The sequence below is a fragment of the Teleopsis dalmanni genome, chromosome 2, assembly GCF_002237135.1.
Source record: "Teleopsis dalmanni isolate 2A chromosome 2, ASM223713v2, whole genome shotgun sequence".
Lineage (NCBI taxonomy): Eukaryota > Metazoa > Arthropoda > Insecta > Diptera > Diopsidae > Teleopsis > Teleopsis dalmanni.
Genome location: NC_051847.1, coordinates 10,288,053 through 10,308,909, shown reverse-complemented (window position 1 = coordinate 10,308,909; position 20,857 = coordinate 10,288,053). Strand labels below are relative to the sequence as shown.

The following is a 20,857-nucleotide window of genomic DNA, read 5'->3' as shown; positions in this document are numbered from 1 at the left end:
ATAGCGATTACCGATTGTAATGATCATAAATTCGCTTCAGCTGTGCAATTTCAGCGTTATCGGTTCGCTGTGATGTAACCATTTCGCGTTCAATATTGCAACCCGTAAGTGTCAACATAATGAAAAAAACATAGATATTTATATATTTTTATTTTAATTAAAAAAGTTACTTGTAAAGCACCTCATAATGCTGAAATTAACGAGCTCACTGAGGAACACAGTTTCAAATCAAGTGCTAAAATGCAGTGCAGTTCGTCTGTTACATGTCGGCGACGCAGATATTCTACGAACAGCTGTAAACAAAAACTCTACCGAATATAAAGTATGATATCTTATATTTATTATTATTTAGAAAAAATTATAATATAATTGACTTTTTTAAGGAAAATTGTACTGAAATGTCTAAATTGGTATCCCAATTGCGTGACATAACCAAGAATGTATTAACAGGTGGTAGGTATTAAATGTCACAATTATTTTGAATAAAAGATATAACAGAACGTATTTGAACCTGCATCCGATTTATAACAATATATACAAAATTTACCTAAACATTTACCTCATTTATATTTACATCATATAAGTTTTATCAATTTTTAGCATATGAAATGTTATTTCTTTAGCTTTTTTCAAATATAATTTGTTAAAAAATGTTGCGATTTGTGATAAATTTATTTATTATATCAAAGAGTTTTAATCTGAATATATGGTAAATTGTGTTCATCAACAATATTATTATATTTTAAATGTTATGATGGAATTTAAAACGAATGTTTTAAAAAAGTTTATTCAATTAATTTTACGAAAACTAAAATACGTTTTTGGCATTTTAAATATGTCTAGTTTTTGATCTCTGTTGATCTATTACATTTTATAGCTTCTACTATTTTAAATATGGTCCGAAAATATCATTTTAAAATTTGTTATAGTTCTTGCCAAACACTATAATTATAAAATGTAATATAGAAAAAAAAAATAAAAAGATGTAAAATCGAAAAGTTAATTAATGGACTGTTTAATCTAAAATTTTTCAGTGTTTTATTTTTATATGAAACATGAATTTCTGTATTTATAAATTTAAACATACATACAAATGTATAGCTTGATAGTTTATTAAATAATAAATTTTATCCAATTGATATAATACTTTTTAATATAACAGGTGGCGATAAGGCTGTTGAACGTCATACATCCCGTGGAAAACTTTTAGCAAGAGATCGCATCAATTTATTATTAGACAAAGGATCACCATTTCTGGAACTTAGTACTTTAGCCGGATATAATTTATATGGCGATGAAGTCGTGAACTCAGGTGGTATTGTAACAGGTATTGGCAGAGTTTGTGGGTATGTTTAAGTTTTAATTGTTATATAAAAGTTGTATGCATGTACATCTTTATTTTCAGTATGGAATGCGTTGTAGTAGCAAATGATGCTACTGTAAAGGGTGGAACTTATTACCCTATAACGGTTAAGAAACATTTACGTGCACAAGAAATCGCACAAGAAAACCGTTTGCCTTGCATTTATTTAGTGGACTCTGGTGGTGCTAATTTGCCTAGACAGGCGGAAGTATTTCCCGATAAACAACATTTTGGACGTATTTTCTATAATCAAGCTAATATGTCTGCATTAGGCATACCTCAAATTGCTGTTGTTATGGGTTCTTGCACAGCTGGCGGTGCATATGTACCTGCAATGGCTGATGAAAGTATCATTGTTAAAAAACAAGGTACTATATTTTTAGCAGGACCACCATTAGTAAAAGCTGCAACAGGTGAGGAAGTTTCAGCTGAAGATTTAGGTGGAGCTGATTTACATTGTAAGACGTCTGGGGTTACTGACCACTATGCTATCGATGATGAACATGCTCTTTATCTTGCACGTCAAGTTGTCAAAAATTTAAATTTACCTGGAACAAATGCGTATAATGAGCAATTGTTTTATTCAAGCAAAGCAGCAGTTAAAGCAGCACAGAAAATATCGGGTCAAGCAATTGAACAACCTGTTTATGACCAGAAAGAGCTATATGGAATTGTAGGACCAAATCTTACAAAGAGTTTTGATGTACGTGAAGTTATTGCTCGTATTGTTGATGGCAGTCGGTTTTCTGAGTACAAAAAACTTTACGGCGAAACGTTAGTTTGTGGTTTTGCCAAGTTGTATGGAAATACAGTGGGAATTGTTGGTAACAATGGTGTATTGTTTTCTGAAAGTGCTTTAAAGGGTGCACATTTTATACAACTTTGTGCACAAAGGAAAATACCCCTGATATTTCTGCAAAATATTACCGGTAAGAGAAAATGAATTTTATGTAACAAATTAGTAACGGTTTTTATTTAATTTTTAATATAAATATTTGAGGTTTTATGGTTGGGCGTGACGCAGAAGCCAATGGTATAGCTAAAAATGGTGCAAAAATGGTTACAGCTGTATCGTGTGCAAATGTTCCTAAACTTACCGTTATTATTGGTGGATCATATGGTGCGGGTAATTATGGTAAGAATTTTATTTGATTTTATTTTCAGGATATTGTTTTTAATAATAAAATATTTGTAATCATGCGTTTTACAGGAATGTGCGGTCGTGCTTATTCACCACGGTTTCTTTATATGTGGCCCAATTCTCGTATTTCTGTTATGGGTGGTGTACAAGCAGCTAACGTTCTTGCACAAATTACTGCTGATCAACGGAAACGTTCTGGAAAAACTTTTTCCGATGAGGAAGCTGCAAAACTAAAAGCACCAATTATAGAAACTTTTGAAAAGGAAGGCTCACCATACTATAGTACCGCTCGCTTATGGGATGATGGTATAATTAATCCGGCTGATACCAGACAAATTTTGGGTTTAAGTTTGAAAGCAGCATTAAATAATTCCGGTCATGAAACTAAATTTGGAGTTTTCAGAATGTAGATCATATTTCGAGAAAGAGCTCCAATGAGAAAATGTGCCAATGTTAGTTAAGCATTTTTAAAAGATTTTTGAAAAATTTTGTGTTATGAAATGTGCATTTATTTTCAATTGTAAATATTTTAGGGAAACTGTTGCATTTATTAGTTTTAAGATTTTTTCATTGTAAATGTTTTTTGTGCAATAAAACTTTGATATATGCATGTGTACAAATTTAATTTAATTGATTTCAATAATCACAAAATAGATTTATTTATCGGGCGCTTCTCCTATTATATGTAAAAGTTTTCAATTTTATAGCTAGTATGTCACAAAATTAGAAAGTTTTGTTGATTCAATCTATATTAATATGATTAATTTATCACTTGGACTCTAAACTTTGTATTAAATGCCTTTAAATCAATATAAATGATTCAGATAAATATGTATCTACAATATTTAATAAGGGTTAACACTTGTATAATTTATATTAGACTTTTTCCTTTACCCATTACCTATTAGTGTTATTATATGTGGTATAATTTATATAGCTGTAATATAAACTATATATATAGCTTATATATATATATAAGTAAATATATAGCTATATCTCTGAGTACACGCACTATGTTAAAAGCTTTTATGAACATCAATATGCTTTATATATATATATAGTAAATAAGATATGGTTTATTTACTGCAGCAACCAAGTGTTACTACTATTGAACTAATAGCGTTTACAGAAATAGCGTTTGCACCAGGGATTGATAAGCTAAGTAGCTACAACAACAACATGCTAGATAAGTTGTTACCTGAAAACAAAGTCAAAATTATCGTTTTAGTTTTAATATTCTAATATTTTCTTTTTATATGCTTATGGAAAGAAATTGTGTTACATTTTTTGAATTTTAAATGTTTTCTAACTTAAACTTAATGAATAAAAATTGAAATATTTAAAGTACTACTTTCTGTTTAACCTTTGAATAACATATTAATTTAATAATGTTTACAAAATTGTTTTATTAAAAACAATTTCGATAATAACATTGTGCACAGTCTTTCAAGAAAAGGCTATCAAGAAATCCATAGAAAATTTTAAAAGTTAAAAAACTAGAGCTTCACATCGTTGGGATGTGCACTTTGTTAATAAAAGTTTATATTAGTAGAATGTGTTTAGATTTTTCGACTTCATTTTTTGATTTTTGGACACTTAGCTATTGTTTATTACATTTTTGGAACTTCTTCATCGACGTTTAACTTATTGCTGAAGTTTAGCTGTTTAGCTTATTGTCGGAGATTCTTGATATGTTATATTTGGATTGAATAAATATTTTTTTATCTTAAAATATATTTTTTGCAATTACTTTATAAAATATGCTCTAAAAAGCTGGAGTATAAAATGATTATATTTCAATATTCTTATTACATTATAAAAGAAAGCCATCTTTTATGCATACATTATTATGCATACATACATAATTTAAATTAAATTAGTTATTAAATTGAACATATTTTGAATTACACAATATTTTAGTATTGAATAGTATGTACTATTTCAATACTTTTGTTACTTTGCACGGTAACACTGTTTAAATGCAATTATTGGACGCCATCTGGTGTTAGAATCAAATTTAGCACTTCTTTCCGTACTCATTTTGTAATTGTTGAGTGGAAAAAACTGATGTTGCAGTTTTCAAGCGATTAAGATTTTCAATTTCAATTAAAAGCAAGAAAGATAAGTGTTACTTGTAAATATATTGCTTAAGTAAAAATAAAATAAAGTTTTGAAAGTATATTTGGTGATCTATAAGTGAAATTAAAATAAAAATTTGGTCAAGAAAAATTTCTCCTTTAAAAAAGGTGAGTGTGTATGTATTGATGGCGTTGCCGATGCAGCAAAATCTATATGAATAAAAAATAAAGGAATATGGAATATACCAAATACAAGGGATCGTTTAAGTAATTTTTATAAAGATTTCATTAAAAAATTTTAACCGTCCAAATTCTAAGTGGATATTTACTTCTTTGATATGAAAAAACTGAAATGCCGGAGGACAGACGCTTGCTCCAAAGAGCATTGCATGCGGCTGCGAATTTTTGTGCATTGGTGTGCGGTTGTGAGACTATTTCGCTCCCTTGGGGGCAACATTCGGTGTCGAATAAGTTTAAGTAATGTGTTTTACCTTGCAAACTCTAAAATTGTGCAATTTTGCAACTTCAATTCATTAAATTTCCGTATTTAATTGTATACAACTGTTCTTGACCTTTTGTAGATAAATTTTTGTTCAATACAAACTAAAAATAATTTGTGCTTCAGTTGAGTTACTTGTATGAGTAGAATGAGCTGTCATTGACATTGGGTGACTAATTATTTTTAACGAATTTTATGCAGATTTATTCTAAAGGAATTTGCAATAATAATTATTCTTATTTACAATTTTTGAAAAAAAATATATATATTTTATTACTGTATCTTGATTACGTCATCGAGCATTGCGCGCGTTTATGCCTTTCCACCTCCTTCTACATTTTTCTAATACATAATTCATGTTTGATTTAACGGCTCTGTTTTGAATAGTGTCAGCATGTCTGTATTTTATTCTATATGTATATATTATAATTTTTTTTTTTTGATTTCCAATTATTTGCTTGACACATGTGCCGGTTTTTGCCCACTTCCATATTAGTGGCACATACATATTTTAAACGCCTCTCCTTTTTCTGTTTTGTTTTCTTTTGTTTATAAATTACACTTTTTATCTAGAAATTTGGCATATGAAATATTTAACTAGTTTCTTTGGCATACAGGTTCTGTATTCTGTATGATACTTGAATGGCACAATTTTGACGTTCCAAAGTGATTACGCCTTTGTATATACCAGTTGATACTAGTTTTGGTGTAACATCTGCATTAATAATGTTCGCAGTGACATGTAATAGCCATGAAAATATTTACATGACCTATCACAAATTTATCACGAAGTAATGCATTTATTTATTTGTATAGATAATTGAATGTAAATGATTTCATCTGCAGAACGTGTTAATATGGTATGCAGTTTGACCACACGATGTTCTAATCTCTCTTCAGAAATAAGACTCAGTGTGGGCAGCACGTACTCAATTTTAATACAGTTTATTTAATACTTATTAATTCATTATCAACATTACATTTTTGTTACAAATATTATTAATAAGTGTTATTCTTCTCTAGTTTAGCTGATGTAAATACTTTATAGCACTAATTCTTACATTTTTACCGGATGTTTTCTATTTTGTTCATTGTCTATAATAAAATATATAGTACAATACCAATTTTATTCGATAACAGCTGGCACAAAAAAATTTCAGTTCTTTAATAATTTGTTCAGTAAAATTGAAATACAACATGGGTCCGAGAACCAGAATTAAAAGGATTACTGAGATAATATACCAAGATTAAAGTAATCCAAATTACATATTGGTACATATAACAATAAGAGATACCAGGATTGTATGAACCTATCAAAAGAAAAATTTAGAATTCTAAGAGGGCATTGTAAACTAAAATACCACCTTATAAGACTGGGTATACTTATGGATGCAAACTGTAGATTCTGTAAAGAATGAGAAGTCGGCTACACATATGCTCTTAGAATGCCCTGCGCTAATGCACATACGGAATAGACTCCTGGAAATGTATATTCCTACGGAAGAGGCAATAAAACTCTATAAAGTAGGTTCTATACTACATTTTATTGACGCAACAGGGCTTAGAGACCTACTCTAAACCCAGCAGGGAACACAATAGACCCGAAGCTCGCAGTGCCATATCCCCTAACAATAATAATAATGGGTCCGGGATCTAATAGAGCAGATTTGTCAATAAAATTAAAAAAGTTATATTCATGGCGTTTTCATTTTACTATAAAGAGGGGCACGGAAAATATGAGTTTTTGTATTAACAGATAGAGATTCTTGCTACTTGTGGTCTAATATAAACGAACATTTAAAAGTTGTGTTTCTGTATTAACAGAGTGAGATTCCTAGTACTAGTCGTATATATACGGACACTTAAATACTTGACTCAGTATTCATAGACTTCTATAGACTTCTAAATCTTGCAGTCTACTAATGTATATGGACACTTAAAACTGCACATCTACACACATCTGTTGGATGGAGTTTCATAAAATGCGAGCATCTCTAATATTAAATGTTAAATTAATATAATTTTATTAGTCAGGAGTTCATGACATAACATATCAGTATCGTGCTTTATTACTGAAACTTTTTTTAGTAGTATTTTCAAGATTTTTTTACTTTATACACTTTGATTTCTTTTTAATCTGGTATTTTAATTAAGAAGAAAAAATTAATTCTACCTATTGCCCAAAGTATGTTTGGAACTATAATTTGTTATTTCCCATAATTTTCCAACTGTTGAATTTTAAAGATGGTTGCTACAGTTTCATATTTAGAAACGTAATAGGTGTGGTAACGTTAGAGTTTAATTTAATTTCATTTCTAAATCCCAAAAATTACCGTGCTATTTTCTATTTCAATGATGAGCTAAGTGTTGGCTCCCGTTACAGTGATTGATTTTTATAATTTTTCTGTTATTATACCTATATATACCTATATGTAAGTATATGAGTTCTATATGAATGCTTTTTCTTTTATGTCTACATTGTTGTAATGTAATTTAGGGTAATGCGGTTATAAATACGTCATACCTTATTGCCCAAAGAAATCGTTTAATGCCATTATTTGACTTGGTTGGATTTTATATTTTATGAAATGAAATAAATTTTGGTTGTATTTCCGTTGCTTCTGGTTATTGACTACTCGTTATAGTCCTTGTTTTGATTATGTTGTATTGGAACAAGTGTTTGCATACATTTCCTACACCGTCTCTACACATTTCACCCTCTTTGAAGATTTTATTCACTCAAAAAGGTTGTGTAGCTCGTTAAATCAATAATAAAAAAAAACAAAAACAAATATAACAACTTTAACAACAACAACTGCAACAACAGCAATACAAAACAATTGAAAAGAATGCGCCTGCTTTGGTGCACGTTGGCGCTCTATCGTATGGTTAAGGAGGTGAACGCACTTGTTGGGATTTATGCGGCTGCATGCTGACATTAACAGTTCCGGTTTTTCAAATTTTCTGTTGTATAGTGAAGTAGTTAAGTAGTTAAGTGGAGAGCACTACGTAGGCATTTTTAGCGTTCTTTTTGTGCATATAACATCGCAATTACAGCCATTAAAAAGTTTGGAAGGATTTTTTTTACTAAATCAACCGTAGGTTTAGGATGTGTGGTCTGTCATGCAGATTTTATGCAAAAGTAAAAGTTTTTATTATTACTATAGTATAAAAAAAGGCGTAAAATTATTTTACTCCAAACACTAGAATGTCTAATTAATAAACAACCATAAAGAATATTTGATTTTTACGCTAAAGTGCAATAAAAAATAAAAAACCAGTTCTTCTATATATTTATTATAAGTTGAAGTCATTCAAATATTTTTAAATTCATTTTTAAACAATCTTAACTATTGTTTCGGGTAACCTGTTCCGTTTATGCTAAGATATCTTAGATACTTTTTATCAATTTAGAAAGTTTTCTATTTTTACCGTTTTTTATTTTATACTAAATAGTGTGTAAGTTACACTAATGATATGAATATAGCAGCGAATCTGTATGAATATAATTGTGATTTATGAAAGAGCGTCTCATAGATTTAACTAAAAATAACTTATCTAAATATGAATATAGTAAACTAAACTATGAACCTTTTGAATAATAACTATATTAAGTAGTTTAATGTAGACACAACTTATTAAACCCGCGAAGAACTGCCAAAGCTGGCCTTTATGCCATATGTTGCCATATACTCTTTGTTGTGGTTCAGATATTAACTGAGCTCTTCGAAGCATCGCGTATCTTGATATTTGCGTACGTTATGAGCATTTTGGTCGAGTATAGCAAATCGTTGTGAAGTGTTTAAACATTATAATGTGCCCGATCACTTACTGTTATACGTATTTGTATAGAATGAAATGAAACATTAAGGTGAGCTGTTATACCGGATATCTTGAACATATTCGCACAGTTCGAACAATTGAAGTGCTGTGCTTGATTCAAATTTTCGAGAATTTGACAATTTCTCTTACAATTTCTCTTAAGGTTCGTAAAAGAGAACCTGTTTCATAACATATAGTTTATAAGAGATTAACCAATTAAAAAAAAGTAATATTTGCAATTTTTAACAAGGTAGCTACTGAACTTAAACCGTTTATAAACTCTGTAATAAAACAGATTGGGAAATATTGAATTCACATGTTGACATGATTACAGTTTTCTAGATACCGTGATTGATATTTTAAGTAACTTTTTCCATTATACTACATATTTTAAAATATTTTGGTTGTCTAGATCCGTAAGCTTTAAGTTTGAACATTTTTATATCGATTAAATAAAAAATAACTAATTACAGCGTCTAGCCACAACTATTAGTTGAAATATTTACATTTATCTCATAAATAATAATTGACAAAAAGTAGGCTCGCCGGATGATGCGTATAGTTCTTGATTTTTATTATGGAAAAATTTGCAATTTTATCTTAAGAATCATACTAATTGACATATATCGTATGTCAAGCGTACGTACGTTATATGCCATATGATCGATCGTATGTGAAAAGGGGCTCAATTTTCAATATATACCGGAATACAATGTCTCATTCGACAAAAACTCAGTCAAATAATCTTCAATACCTTAAATTCATATATCCAAAAGTTCATCCATAATTTAACTTTTATTCTTTGTTTATTAATTTAATGTCTAATATGTATTTGTAGTAAAATAGTTTCGGAAATTATAGTGATTTTTTTTTAGTATTTAGGTAGATATTGAAAACCCTTCTTTTCCGTATGATTTTTATCGTTTCTTGGTTTATGACGTTACTTCTTGAGGGTTAATGTGCTTTAATACGAAACATCCTATATAATATATTATATACATCTGTTTTCTTGCCCCAACGCACACACCAATTTAAGTCCAATCGACCTTTGGACTCGTCCCCTTGAAGTGGCTAGGTTTCTTCGACTGGATCCTGGATAGTTTCAAATTACTCCCACCCCTCCCCTTTCCCTCATCCCAACACTCACTCCCACCTTTTCCATTCCTTATCCCATGTATTCGTCTTGTAATCCTTTCATGTTATCTGCTTTTAGGTCCCGGCGGGTTACAACAACAACATATAATATATTACACTATTCCTAACTCTTTTACGCTTTTCTTATTATTTTATTTAAAATCTACAGTTATTAGATGTAGTATTTAAAATATTTCATCCATTAATTTTATTCAATATATATATAATATGTATACAAATAGACTGAATCTTACACCGTCAACCATTACCAACATGTTGCCCTAAAAAGCGGTCATAACAAAAAGCATAGAATTCAGAGAGTAAATCGATTATACGTTCAAAGGTAATAGCTTCGCTTATATTTAATAATCTTTAATTTGATTTGTAATATGAGAAATGCTTAAATTTCGTTGTTGTTTGGATGACTAATAGTGCGGCACAAATGACTTCGTTTTTCTCTTGTTTTATTTATCTAAAATGTTTTATAATCGCTTCATGTGGAAGAAGCATTGCACTACATTCTTTCATTCTTTCTCGTACTTCGTCCCCACCAAAGATTTAAGCAAAATAATAGTATTGCCTTCTGACACACAACAAAGTTCATTGTTCGCTTGATATTGTTCGTGAAAGTACTTTTATTTTTCTAAAGTTTGAAATATATTTTATGTTCTGTAGCTTAGCTGTTTTACGTATCTGTGCGCTTTGCGTTTTGCGTTTTGCGTAGAAAAGCACAAGTTTTTTCCGCTATCATAAAAAATTTATTTGTTGCTTTTTTTACTTGCTTTCACTGTATGACGATTAAAATAACATATTTCGCAGACTTTCGACGAGTCTTTTCAGTATTTAAAGTACTTTCTGTCGCTGCGTTCTGTCTATTTATCTGTCTATCTATTTGTCTTTTTGTCTATCTGTCTATTCGAACGCTTGTCGTTACATTCCTTTTGTCGTTTAACACATTTTGCGTGCCTGCTGTCAGTTTTATTTGTTTTAATTGCAGTTAATACGGCTAAATCTGTTTGCATATCTTTTAATAGCTGTTTCCTACTTAAATTCAACTGAAGCACATGTCCCATGTCGTTGATGATAGTCTCAATTGTTAAGGGCTTCATAACGAATGATTACCCTATTTAGTTTTTTTTTTTTTTTTTGTTGATTCCATTTGGCTATATTGTTTCAATTTGGGCTATATTTTTAAGTCGATAGCATTTATCATTGTCCCGAATCAGTATTCCATATACACTGAATTGTTTATATCTGTTACCTCAAATGAACAGCAAAAGTAAAAATCTACAAAACTCTTAATCCACCGATATAAAAAAAATTGGCTGTTATTATGATTAATTTTATTATTAAAATGTACCAAAAATCTTCAGTAAAAACAACCCACCTCTACCCAGTTTTATTTGTCACTTAATTTATTCGCAGTGAATGATTTCCATGTTCACAACATTCGGTTTTGGGCGCAAGCATTCAATCATTCGTTATATAATTAATGTTCTAACTTGGATAATTCTATTGGACTTGAGTAAAAGTGCTTAGGTCACATTTTCACGAACGATAAAACTTCGATGGAAATGAAGAACGAAACTTGTCTATTGGTGACAATTAGTTATGGAACATGAGCTCAGACGTTATTCGCGGGCTAAGTAGTGCAATAATATCGAAAAAGCGTAAGGGAGCAAATGGGCGAGAGCAACTAGATTCATTCGCATAAGCAGTTAATAAACATTAACTAGTCCATTAACTAGTCTTTCTGTCACTGTAAACATTATCGACATTCATCGACAGTTTAGGTAAATGAAAAGGGAAAAAGGAAATCGTCGATGGTATTTTGTTTATGCATAAATTCATGAACAGTTGATATGGGATTACATTTGCTGCTATTAGAGTATATAAAAATGTTATTGCTAGAATCAATTAGAAGAGGTCAGTGCCACAGTACTGAGCAGGTTCTCCACTGATTGCTTATATATTTTGTTAAATTTATAGCAATTAAGTCTAAGTCCTGTGATATGACCATGATCTTCTTCTTCTCATATAGCTAACTTCTTTACTATTTCCAAGTAGTACGCGTTTCAAGATGTGTAGCATACTTAAGGATTGATATCGTTCGAATGTTATTATAATGGGGCTCCATTTATGCAATAGCAGAATTATATACATGCATAATATATAAAACAAATTGTATGCTCATATAAATACATAAAAAGTTTTTAATAAATAAAAATGAATGCAGTATACATTGAAAATAGGAATAATATATGTCAAATATAATAATAATCAGAGAATATAAATTTACTTTTAATATAACTAGTATTAATTAATTGTTATTGTTGTATTAATTTGTTTAAATTATTTTTTTCTTTAATTTAAAAAGCAATAATTCCAATTCAATTTAAATTAAGAGCTAATTACTTTTCTTGAGTTTTAGTAAAAATTGTCAGATGTCTTGAAGGTTGAAAACAATATTCGTGACACGCCCTTTAATGCCCTTTAAAATTAAATGTTAATTTCAAAAATTAGATTTGTCTAATTCCTAAAAATGATTAAAATTGATTGTAATTTCTTTATTATATTTTTATAGTTAATATTTCGTAGAACAGTAGTAAAAGTAGTGCATTAAAATGGCAGTCAACGTATATTCAACAAATGTAACTTCTGATAATCTTTCACGGCATGATATGTTGGCATGGGTAAATGATTGTCTTCAGGCACAATTTGGTAAAATTGAGGAACTTTGTACTGGTAAGTTTTGATAATGTATATATTTGAGGTATGTAAATTAATTAATTATATTATTTTAATGTTGAATAGGTGCAGCATATTGTCAGTTTATGGATATGTTATTTCCTGGATCTGTTCCTATTAAGCGTGTCAAGTTTCGTACAAACTTAGAGCATGAATATATACAGAACTTCAAGATATTGCAAGCGTCATTTAAAAAGATGAGCGTTGATAAGGTAAAGTTATTGTATGACTTTTGGTTTTTTTTATAATTAATCTAACAATTTTTTATACTTTGTTCTACCGCATGTTTACAGCAACAAAAATTTTGTAACTAATTTTTTCATTGTTTGTTTAAATTGATACTAGAAAATAATGGTAGATTGAATTTCTTGTAATTGTCGTAAAAAGAAATTTTGCTTATCAAAATTTATTTATTGATAATATATTATTGGGACAAAAGTATTTGGCGTTTTAAAGTTGAATTTGATTTTCCATTTTTAAATCTATTTTGACTATTACTACTTTTTGTCATTAAATTTTGGAATTTTGGTCTGTGAAAAAATGATTAAGATTCGTTTTAGTCATCCATCAGGTAGAACCATTAATTCATTATTGTACAATTCCGATATTTTATCTTAAAAAAAACTAAACTATGTGTTTTTCACAGTTCTGACAGATTTTGTGGTATCAAAATTATACTGTGAATGCCTATTCAAAGAATATTTTATCTTTTTTAGCTAAATATAAAGTGAGAGTAATCTTCAAATAAATGTTAAACTCTTTTCATTTACTTAATCTGTTTTATTTTACTATTTACTATGGAAATATTTAAATACTATTTATAAAATACTATTTACTGTACTATTTTACTATGGAAATTTAACCGTAAAATTCCAAATTTGAAATTGCCTGGTACTTAATGGGTTAAAATTTGTTAGTTAATATTCTATAATTTTAAGCCGGGTTGCTAAAAAATTTGTGATAATTAAACATAACACTTTCTCTCAAATCAATCGTTGTCACGATAAAAGACGTTATCTTTCCTTTTCTTGTTTTTAACTTTTTGCTTAAATCTTATTAATTACTGGAATCCTATTGATAATGGTAATACTGTTTCCATCACATCCAACAATTTTTTTCTTTATTGTAGTAAAATTGTACAATATAAACAATTTTTCTTTTTTAGATTTCATGTCTGTTGTGAAATAATTAAAGAATGCTTTCACCAATTATTAGCCAATATGTTATCTATCAAATAATAAAAAAAAATACCTGATAAATGCAACCGTTTCAAAGCTAAGTTAGTTAACTGAAAAACGCCGAAAATATTTCACGGAATCCATTAGAATACTCAGCTTACAATTTAAATTTTAAACTAAATATATTGATGGCTGTTATCCTAAATATCAGTTAGTCTTTCTCTAGTTTCAATACTAAAATAAAATTAATATAGTTTCTGAACTGCTATTATTGTGAAAATAAATCAATAGTAACTTAAAAATAATAAACATATTTTTTTTTTCAATGGCATCCTTCAATATAATCATAAAATATTATGTGTATATAATAGGATTTTTTATATTATAAAATTTTAATTTTATTTATTCAATATGATATCTATTTATTTGTATTATATAATATATTGCAATGGTATATTTGAAATTTGATTTATTTTAATCTCGTTTGATAAATTTTGTTAAAAGATAAAAACTAATCAGACCTTTATTTTTACCTTAATTATAATAATTAAATCAAATTTAACTTTAGTTCTATTGTTAAACGTTTTAATATATCTTTTTAGATATAACTTCACTTAGATGAAATAATATCATAATATTCAATCTTATGCAATAGTCGTGTTGTGATTGGAACGTAAATGTGTCTATATATGTTAACAGAGCATTGATATTACAGTTAAAATTTTCCACACTTTCTATTGTTCCTATTGAAATACTTCATAAGCGTTGTTGGGATTTTTTTTAAGAGTGAACGCAAAGGCTTTTCAAATAAAACACTGTTAATATCGTTTTCGGAAACAAGCTCAGAACTTGAATTTAGTTTTGCAGAACTTGAATCCGTTTAACAATCCATTGACAATTTCTTTTTAGATATGGATATTTAAAGATTATTTTAAGATTCTGTGTTATAAACATTTAGAAGAGTATCTTAAGTCTTGTTCAGACTTAAGATGACCAAGGAAAAAATTTAAAGAAAGTTAAATCGCGAAAATAATTCAAACATAAGATAATTCGTTCAGTTATACTTTTTTTAGCCCCTAGTACGATTGTATTACCCAATACTATTTTAATATTTTAGACTTTCAATGACTAGAAGTGAAAATCGATAAAATAATTTATTTTTTTTTAAAGAATATAGTAATTTTATTTAAGGTTTTTTTTTTTAAACTAAAACTAAATTGTCATCATGTTAAAAAAAGTATTTCTTTTTAAACTTATGAATTAACAAAACCATCAACTTCAGATTATTCCTGTTGACAAGTTGATAAAGGGACGATTCCAGGATAATTTTGAGTTTCTGCAATGGTTCAAAAAATTTTTTGACGCTAATTACGATGGCCGTGAATATGAGCCACTTATTGCTCGTAGTGGCGTAAAGTTGGGCAACGGCATTGGTGGCGGCGGTAGTAGCGTTGGTAGTAGCAATGATTTACTAGAAAGGCGCCATATTCAGGCGCCAATCAAATCAACAGGAACAACAACAGCTCGTACAAATCACGGTACAACACTACATAATTGATATATATTTTTGTTTTTAAGTGGGGTTTTTTTGGTGGTAAAGAAAACGTGAAGCACGTTGATAGGCATTTAAAATAACAACGATGATTAACAATTCTATGGAAGTTATGCATAACAACTATCTACCCCTCACACACCAACATAACTAAATTTGCACAACTTACTTTACACAAACATATTTATGAGGTTGCAGTTATACATAGATTTGTGCTAGTACCAATTTCGGTTTTAGGACCCATACCACCTATATATGTTATAAGCAGATATATCTTACTAATTATGTAGTTGTGTTTAGTTATATTTGCTTCATTGAATTAATATTTGTGTATTATAGTTTTGTCTTGTGCATTTTACTTTTGAATTATTTTAGTTAATGTGTTTTTATTTTTGTTTTAATTATGCACTTAATTTGTTTTCGGTTTGTTGTGTATTAATATTTTGTTTAATATTTTTTTTGTTATATATATTTGTTCATAATGTATTAGAGTTCTACATATCATAATGCTACATATTTCATCTTTCATTTTGAGTTTTTTCTTTTTCCAAATTTCCGTTTTCTTATTTAATTTAATTCTAGATTATTCCCATTGACAAATTGACTAAAGGTCGTTTCCAAGATAATTTTGAATTCTTGCAATGGTTTAAGAAATTTTTTGATGCTAACTATGACGGTAAAGACTATGACGCAAGCCTTGCCAGAGAGGGTGCTCCTATGGGCTTTGGATCTGGTGTTGTAAAAAGTTTACCTGGTGCTGGGAATTCTACCTCATACCGAAAGTCCGCAACGACATCTGTACCCACATCTACGCGTTCTGCTCCCTCAGCAACAGTATCACGACCTAGTATGTGGTGTTAAATATAAAAGTTATTGGTTAAATATTTTTATAGATGTATATGGTTTATAATTTGATCTTGATCTTGATCTTGTTTTTGTTAATATTTTAATTTGTAAATATCATTGCATTGGTATCTATTCTTATTGATTTTGGCATATAAAATAGCAAAATAGCAAAATAGCTTTTGTAAATGTTTATTAAGCTTTTATTTAACAAAATTGAAAGCACATCTCAAAAATTAACGTACATATAGCATACAACATGTTACAGTAAACAGTTTCGACTAAATACAATACAAAGATATTCTAACGTGCTTCACGTTTGTTAAATTTTATGATGAATAGAAAAAATCGTTATCACTTAAGTACATCTCTATTATATCGAAGTTTAAAAACTTATAAGATTTTAAATATTTTTATTTCTCACAATATGTAATACAGTATCAAAAGTGCAACCTAGAACTGTTGTAGCTGCTCCATCAACCAAACCAGTCGGTGCTGCAAGTACTACGGGTGCTGTTAAGAAGACTGCTGAACAGTCCTCCTCAATTACGAATCAACAAATTGAAGAATTGTCCAGTCAAGTGAGTAGATTTAAAGAAATTAAAATATTGAATAATATCAAATAATATCAACATAATAATATTTTGTATAATACTTATATATGTAAATTATTTAATTTTTCATTGTATATATCTTTTAAGGTAATGGATATGCGTTTAAATTTGGAAGGTTTAGAAAAGGAAAGGGACTTTTATTTTTCAAAACTTCGTGATATTGAAATACTGTAAGTTAAAATAATTTTAAAAAGTTAATGCAACAATAATTTTAACAATTTTAAAAATAAAATAAATCAAATACATATTATTCTAATAAAAATAATTAATTTAATTATGATATCTTTCTAATAGCTGCCAAGAAGCTGACGAAGGAGAACCGCATCCTTTAATACAAAAGATTTTAGATATTCTATATGCAACTGAGGTAAATTCATGTACTGTTTACTACATATAAGATTTGTTTTTTTTCTGCTTTCTTTGTTTTAAAATAATTAAAATTTATATTTTTTGAAATTATGTTTTTAATTTAAAAGTATTGAATATTTTTCGAATAAAAACGTAATAATGAAATTTCAAAATTTATCAAACTAGACTCTGGAGTATAACTGCAACATACTTTATTTAGAAGTATTTGTATAAAAATATCGGCTTAAGTAACACGTAAAACATAAAATTGTGTGTTCTTAAAGTTTAAATATTTTTCTTCAATATATAAGCCTTTTAAAAAACTTGTTGCAGTATATCGAATTTGCAAATGATAATAATATTTTTTATTATATCGCACTTACAATTCTCATATGCTTTTCAAAAGTGCACATTAAGTGCAAATTTAAATATTGAAGTTGTTCCCTTAACAAAAAAATATATATACATACATATATATTTTGTGTAATTTTAATCATATGTAAAGTAAAATCAATGTGTTTGTTAATAAATACTTGAAAGTTTCTGTAAGTTTTTATTATATTTATATTTTTTTAATAACATCTATTTGGTTTTTTTTTAATTTTTTCTTTTTATTTTATGATTTATTGATGTTTTCAGCATAACATGAATTTCTAAAGTGAAACTTTCAAGACAAAAAGATCTTGTCACAATTTTTATAACTTTTTTTAAAATCGAACAATTCACGTTGTATATTCATTTTAAATCTTCAAATAAAATAAAAGATTACAACGTTTTTTTTACACTTAAATACATAGTTATTTCGCTATTTTAATATAACATTTTTAGTTTAATGAATAAATTTTTTTTCTTATAATAATTTTTACTTTTCTTGTTTTTCTTTCTTTCGCATACACAACTTATCCCGTACACCACCGTCACCGCCACCGCCACAAAAATCACAACCATAACCATTACTACTACTACTACTACAAAAAAAAAAAAACAATTCTCACATTAACATCACAACAAACTGTTTTTTTTACAACAATTACTAAAATATTAAAATACAAAACCTTAGGACGGTTTTGCGCCTCCCGATGAAATTCAACCCGAGGATGAGGAATATTAAATTTTCCCAATTTAGCAAAAACAAAAAAAAAACTGCATAAACAATGTTAAAATTTAACTACTAAAAAAACAACAAAAAACATTTGCTACGACTTGCTGCAAACAAAGCAGGCTTCTTATTGAGAGAATAATTACATTAAAACAATATTAAATAAAAATAGTTTGAAATTAAATATATATATATATAAGAAATACAATCTAAAAGAATTGAACATCCAACCAGTATTTATTTCATAACAGAACCAGTTAGAAAAATCTCATAAAAGAATATTAATAAAAATAGTTCGTTTATAAGTTTTGTGTGTTTGCACGTAATTAAAACTCTTTGTACAAAAAAGAACATTAAAATATTGTTAAATTCACATTTACAACACAACACCACTTTAGACTATTTTTAATAAAAAAAAATTGTATGGCTCTGTTTAAAACGTACTGTTATATTAAAAATTGCATTTTTTTAATGAAAAATAATATAAAATAGAATAAATTTTTTTCAATTTTTGGCTTTTAATTATGTATTGTGTCTAGTACTTTAATGTGTTCAAAATTATTATTTGTTTATTAGAACTTAATTCTCTCTAAAATAAAGTAATTTAAATCTTTCATATAAATTTGTTTTATGTGCTTACATTTTTAAAAGGAAATTATAAAAAAATCAAATTTAAAAATTTGAATAGCATTATCAATTATTGAACAATTTGAATTGGAAAATAAGTAAAATCAATAAAAAGTTTATTAAATTGATTGTAGATTAGTAATTGATTGTTTCTAAGATAATTTTCAAGACTTAAAAAATGAAATTGTTACAAGAATGAAAATATTATATATTTAAAATATATTTACTTGAGATATAAATTTGTAAAAATAAATAAAAATTTTTCAAATATTTTGTATTCATTAACAGAAGCATAATTTTGTTTTTACAAATTTTGATTTATTTATGAATAAAAAATCCTTCGAAATAAACACTAAGTTTTTCATATGTTCAAACAGTTTGAAAGCTATTGAACTTATTCTAATCAAGTCCAACGATGCAAACTAGATTAAATTAGGAAATAATTTCATAATTACGAGTTTTAAGTTTAGAATAGACCACATATGAAGTTTTTGGATAATGAATTCAATAAATTTATAGTTTTTAGTGACTACTTTTGTTTACTTGTATAATTTTTTTTGTATCTTTTTTGTAAATTATTATGAACAACAATAAATAATAGGTTATTTTCTATAGTGGTAGTATATTGCTAATAGCTGCTGCATTTTTTAACTAGAAAGTTTTATATAATACATAGTAAGGAAGCAAATGCATATACCATGGTAACAATAATGGGTTATTTCAATAGAATAGAAAAAAATAGGAGTTTATGATTGCATTCATATTTAATGTAAAATGTGAATTCATAACGTTCGTATGCATCAATTTAAAGTCTATAGAATGTCTATGTCTATAGAATGAAAATGAATATACAATGTTTGCATATAATTAATCTGCTAGATGCTTAGTACAACAAAGTAAATTTAATTTTTATGATCACTCAATAATTTTGTACCTAAGTAGACGAGTACTCATTTTTTGACTTGATCTGTAATATTTAAAAGTTCGTATATGTTTATAAAAATTCTTTATATAATCATAATAAACTATTATGGTTGTTTTGGATTTTTAAAATGTTGAACAAAAAAAGAAGAATACACATTTAACATAAATTTTGTTTTATATAAAAATAAGTTTGCTGTTTTTATAAATAATTTTATATAAATTTGAAAATTAAAAACTTTTTCATAGAAAAAATATTTCCCTTATTTGCTCTCGGTAATATACTTCTCTCTTATACAAAAAAAACTAATAGAATATTATTTCTTATATTAAATAACGTAATAAATAGCACATAATATACAAATTCTGAAATTCAGAAATTATGTACATACATATGTTTAAATCTACATTTTTATTTATTGATTTCAACTGAAATTAAAAGCTTATGTATAAAAGTCCAATAACTTTCAAACTTTTAATATGTTATTTTCTAATGTAAATATATTTCACGCCATTTTCCATATTTTTAGACCCTTTCTTTTTTCATTTATATTTGTTTTTAGAAAAATATAATTTCTATGCATCTATTTGCTTTTTAAAAGTATAATTTATACGCTTGAATTTCTTTTCATGTTGTCTTTGTATGTAATTAATGCAAAATATATTACTGAAGCAGATTGTGTGCTTTGTATTAAAACTTAACTGAACTTAATCCTTTGTTTCTTTTCGTTTTGTTTTTAGATTTGAACTTTTTTCAATAGTGGAGACTAAATATTTGTTTTAAGGCTTAATAATTGTTGTTAATCATGATTCAACGTAATACACCGATATCGAATTGACTTTAAGATAAGAATATATATACATATAATCCAATCGAAATGCATATTAAT

At 27.5% G+C, this 20,857-nt stretch overlaps 2 protein-coding genes across 5 annotated transcripts; both read left to right on the top strand.

Moving 5' to 3' along the window:
• The first annotated feature begins 33 nt into the window (after positions 1 to 33).
• LOC119681906 (probable methylcrotonoyl-CoA carboxylase beta chain, mitochondrial) lies at positions 34 to 3,037 on the top strand. Its single transcript, XM_038095210.1, has 7 exons — positions 34 to 104; positions 179 to 322; positions 384 to 453; positions 1,163 to 1,346; positions 1,406 to 2,292; positions 2,364 to 2,498; positions 2,574 to 3,037. The coding sequence occupies exons 2-7, from the start codon at positions 188 to 190 to the stop codon at positions 2,912 to 2,914; spliced, it is 1,752 nt and encodes a 583-aa protein (XP_037951138.1). The 5' UTR covers positions 34 to 104; positions 179 to 187; the 3' UTR covers positions 2,915 to 3,037.
• Positions 3,038 to 4,531: 1,494 nt separating this feature from the next.
• On the top strand, positions 4,532 to 20,813 carry LOC119679064 (microtubule-associated protein RP/EB family member 1). Of its 4 annotated transcripts, none has more exons than XM_038091217.1 (8): positions 4,532 to 4,750; positions 12,622 to 12,782; positions 12,852 to 12,997; positions 16,098 to 16,362; positions 16,797 to 16,939; positions 17,060 to 17,142; positions 17,267 to 17,339; positions 20,709 to 20,813. In XM_038091217.1, exons 2-8 carry the CDS (start codon positions 12,662 to 12,664, stop codon positions 20,712 to 20,714), a joined length of 837 nt encoding a protein of 278 aa, XP_037947145.1. In that variant the 5' UTR covers positions 4,532 to 4,750; positions 12,622 to 12,661; the 3' UTR covers positions 20,715 to 20,813. The 4 variants fall into 4 exon arrangements, with proteins under 4 accessions (XP_037947145.1, XP_037947142.1, XP_037947144.1 ...); XM_038091214.1 differs by lacking the exon at positions 20,709 to 20,813 and adding an exon at positions 18,381 to 18,695; XM_038091216.1 differs by lacking the exons at positions 16,098 to 16,362; positions 20,709 to 20,813 and adding exons at positions 15,246 to 15,501; positions 18,381 to 18,695 and having other exon boundaries at positions 4,542 to 4,750.
• The last annotated feature ends 44 nt before the right edge of the window (positions 20,814 to 20,857 follow it).

Bases quoted from the DNA above. Each gene is read 5' to 3' on its own strand.
- LOC119681906 (XM_038095210.1), top strand. From the start codon at position 188: ATGCTGAAATTAACGAGCTCACTGAGGAACACAGTTTCAAATCAAGTG. The intron at 323-383 runs GTATGATATCTT...GACTTTTTTAAG, and splicing joins AAAACTCTACCGAATATAAA to GAAAATTGTACTGAAATGTC. The intron at 2,293-2,363 runs GTAAGAGAAAAT...TAAATATTTGAG, and splicing joins ATTTCTGCAAAATATTACCG to GTTTTATGGTTGGGCGTGAC.
- LOC119679064 (XM_038091214.1), top strand. From the start codon at position 12,662: ATGGCAGTCAACGTATATTCAACAAATGTAACTTCTGATAATCTTTCA. The intron at 12,998-16,097 runs GTAAAGTTATTG...ATTTAATTCTAG, and splicing joins AAAAGATGAGCGTTGATAAG to ATTATTCCCATTGACAAATT. The intron at 16,363-16,796 runs GTATGTGGTGTT...TATGTAATACAG, and splicing joins AGCAACAGTATCACGACCTA to TATCAAAAGTGCAACCTAGA.